The 3,597-nt window shown below is 38.1% G+C and overlaps 1 protein-coding gene across 1 annotated transcript; it reads right to left on the reverse strand.

Annotated features, from left to right (window-relative positions):
* Positions 1–350: 350 nt before the first annotated feature.
* Positions 351–3,597, reverse strand: vip (vasoactive intestinal peptide; the record flags this gene model as incomplete). The annotated part of the gene is made up of 5 exons (XM_084153029.1): positions 351–359; positions 2,072–2,174; positions 2,301–2,432; positions 2,837–2,941; positions 3,503–3,597. The coding sequence occupies 5 exons, from the start codon at positions 3,595–3,597 to the stop codon at positions 351–353; spliced, it is 444 nt and encodes a 147-aa protein (XP_084009155.1).

A 3,597-nucleotide genomic window follows, 5' to 3' on the forward strand; every position in this document is an offset into this window, starting at 1 on the left:
CTGATTACAAGAGGGATTGAACACAGGTGAACCTACAGTGAGGTGGACACTCTACTGTTTCGTATGTAACCTACACACTACTGTATAAGTCTGCGGCCAATGCATATTACAAAAACAATTTGACCTTGATCAATATACTTACTATGTAACTGTAAATAACAACCAGATTTCTACCAAAATATGGCAACGCTTCATAATGCAAATTGTGTATGGCCATTGTAATTGAAATTGTAAGTGTAGAAGTAAGAATGTTATGTCTGTTCAGGTCCCTTTTGTCATGAATTGCACTAGCTGAAAACGAAATGTAGACGTAAAATCCAAGGCTATTCTTTGTTATTCATTATGCCAGTTCAATACTTCTATAATGGCAAGAACAATCACACATAAAAACAATTGCACAAGTATATGTCATTTTATTCACTGAATATATTCGAAGTTATATTAGTTCCGAAAATGTACCAATAATTCTGTGGAAACTATTTCCCAGTCATCTTTGTCACAGCCCTCTCATAACTGTGATGATTAAAAGACAGTTTATGGCTTATCTACAGTATGTCTGTTGACATAAATGCATGTTAATGTATATCTGCTATGCTATGCTTTGTCTCATGTCTTTGAAGTGAATAAAAAAAAAGAAAAGATCCCTGCCATTATTAAGTTTGAATATTTCCACTGTATAATTGAGACTGAGAAGGTAATTGCTTTCAAGTTATTATCTATGTTTTGCTGATTTGATCTGATAGCAAATAACATGCTAATTTAACACTTGTATTGTCAGGAAACTGATTGATTCATTTGAAGTCGATATGTATGAAATCAAATATAAAACTCTGTTTCCCATCTTCATTCAGGTGAGCAGGTCATCAACGCACGTGTTGAGGGCAACTATAGGTTTGTGACGTAATTTGCAAGTAACTTTGCAATACTTTCCTCCCAACAAGTTTGTTTTTTACATGAAAATAAATAATTAACATCAATATTTACTTACAAAATTACACAGCTTTAAAAAATAAATGGACATATTTTATTTGGTGGACGGTTTCACAGAACTAAATGCTCTAGGTAAGTTTATGCACAAGGTATAGCGTTGTTCCACATGGATATAAAGTGATTATATGCATCATTGCCGCTCTAAATGTGGTCTTCTTCTGTATAAGCTGATGGTACTCTATAGCAGTATAAAGGTTGTTTTAGAATGCATTTATTGAACTACCATTTAGAGTCCTGGACAAAGCAAATCTATCTAATCCCAGGTGGACATGTATTATATTTACTGTGGCCTACATCTTCAGGCCAATATTTTTTGTTTTAGTATATCTAATATACAATGTAAACATTCACTTTATACTGTAGAGATCACCACACATGACTTTGAGTCCGTTGTTGAAGAACTGAAATATTGTTTTGAATGGCAAATCGATGAGGTTGACGATTGAGGTCATCGCACCAGTGGGTCTTCCTCAGAGTGGCTGAAAAAGACAGTTGGAGAAGAGAGAGGGAGGGAGGGAGGGAGGGAGGGAGGGAGGGAGGGAAGGAATGAAGGAAGGAAGGAAGGAAGGAAGGAGGGAGAGAGAGAGAGAGAGAGGGAGGGAGGGAGGGAGGGAGGGAGGGAGGGAGGGAGGGAGGGAGGGAGGGAGGGAGGGAGGTGCAGATAATTGATTATTGATCAGAATAGTGAAAGAATCACAAGTAGATACAACAGAGTTTCAGATCATGGTATGAGAAGACACACGTGATGAGGGCATTCATTCAGTAGAAACATTCTACTGTATTGCCTATACACTTCCAATAGCTGAGCTCCTGTAGTACAATTAAAGTATCCCTATAGGTATATACACAGTATGTTGTTAGCAGTACAATAAAGATGCAGCTACATTTGTCCACTAAACTCCACTATACAAATATCAGGTCTTGCTGTCTCTATGGGTAGCAGTGCGACCACAACGTGTTCAATACCCTGTCTACACAATGACCACCCCAGTAACAACCCAATGGAGAGGACGTTCAACTGGACCCACAGATGGGGGTGGAGTGAAACTGAATGGAGGAGGAGGAGTGAGACTGAACCTACCAATTGGAAGTTATTGAGAAGGTGATCAACGTTGACGTCATCATAGCTCTCTTGAAACGAGGGCTCACTTCTAGATTCTTCTTGCATTGGAGGGTCTTCTTGACTGAAAAGAGAAGAAGTGTACATTGTACTGTCCTCACACTGTGGAGGCACACTGCAAAACTGCACATGCTGACATACACACTCGCAAACACACACACACACAACCCATTATTGTGCTTGTTCCCACCTTCTCTTTCCTGTCAGAACCGAGTTCAGGTATTTCTTCACAGCCATCTGTTTGCGGAAGCGACTGTAGTTGTCTGTGAATATGGCATCTGAGTGGCGCTTCACTGGTACCTGGTCCTCCATCATGTCATCACTGTGACAAATTAACCACAACACATTTTAGTCCATCATTTTGAGACTTCTGCTAACCTTGGACCTATCCAATTTACTGGACCTATCCAATAAATAGGGTTATTTAAACCATAAGTAGATCACAATTTAGATGACAAATCTCTTACAATTACAACAAATTAGGTTATTAACAGTTTTCAAGGCAGATATGCTAATACAACATTCTTACGGATATATCCAAATGTTTTCACTGAGACTAAAATCACAGAAATAGGTCACAGGAAGATAATTTTGTGGAATATATATTCCTGTCATGCTTTCTGACTCTATAAATGTTGTGAAATTTGAAAGGCGCTCTATTCGCATTTAATCGGGACATCAAACTCCGCGCGTTGATCTGAAAGAAAAGCATAAAATAGAGCCTACCTGACTCGCTTTCCGATCAAGGATTCCAGGTACCGCCGCGCCGATAGCTGTCCAAGAAGTTTGCTGTATCCGCTAGTAAAGAGACCGTCTGCGTGTCTCGTCGGTCTGCCAACAGAATAAAACAGTTAATAGTCGTTATGTGCAGCAAAAATCTGAAACGGGGGTTTCTGTTCCAATAGGCTATATTAGGTTTAAAAAAATGCGTATGTCGATTACTCTTAGACAATACAAAAATAACATTTGTTGTCATGAGACGGACAGACACTTTTAAATTCGTTTTTTTGCATTCTCTCTGGGTATCCTAACATCCAAGATTCCATTGGAAGAAATTACCACGTTCCACTGATTATTCATTACTTTCAACATAATATTCAATTAGGCCTACATAAAAGTAGCCTAGGCGACATAACATAAAACATGATTTCTCAAGACTTAAATATTATTGTTAGAAAGTAGTATTGTACTAGGATATAGTCGATTAAGTAATTAATTGTTTATTATCGCGTTTATTCATTAACCCCAGAGTAAGAATAAGTTAGAACACTTTAACATTATATAAGTTAGTATATCGTTGCAGTTCTTGAACTCTGGCAAAAGTAACTATTGATGCTCTTTTAGTCATGTCCTCATGCACATAAACAATACATCTTTAAATGAATAACCTACCTCATAGATGCATATGGCAAACATTGAGTCCGGGAATATAACACGCTGCACAGGGCTATTAGGAAAAGGAGCTGGGAGCCGTTCCTTTGTAACAT

The sequence above is a fragment of the Coregonus lavaretus genome (genome assembly GCF_964263955.1).
Source record: "Coregonus lavaretus genome assembly, chromosome: 36".
Classification (NCBI taxonomy): Eukaryota; Metazoa; Chordata; class Actinopteri; order Salmoniformes; family Salmonidae; genus Coregonus; species Coregonus lavaretus.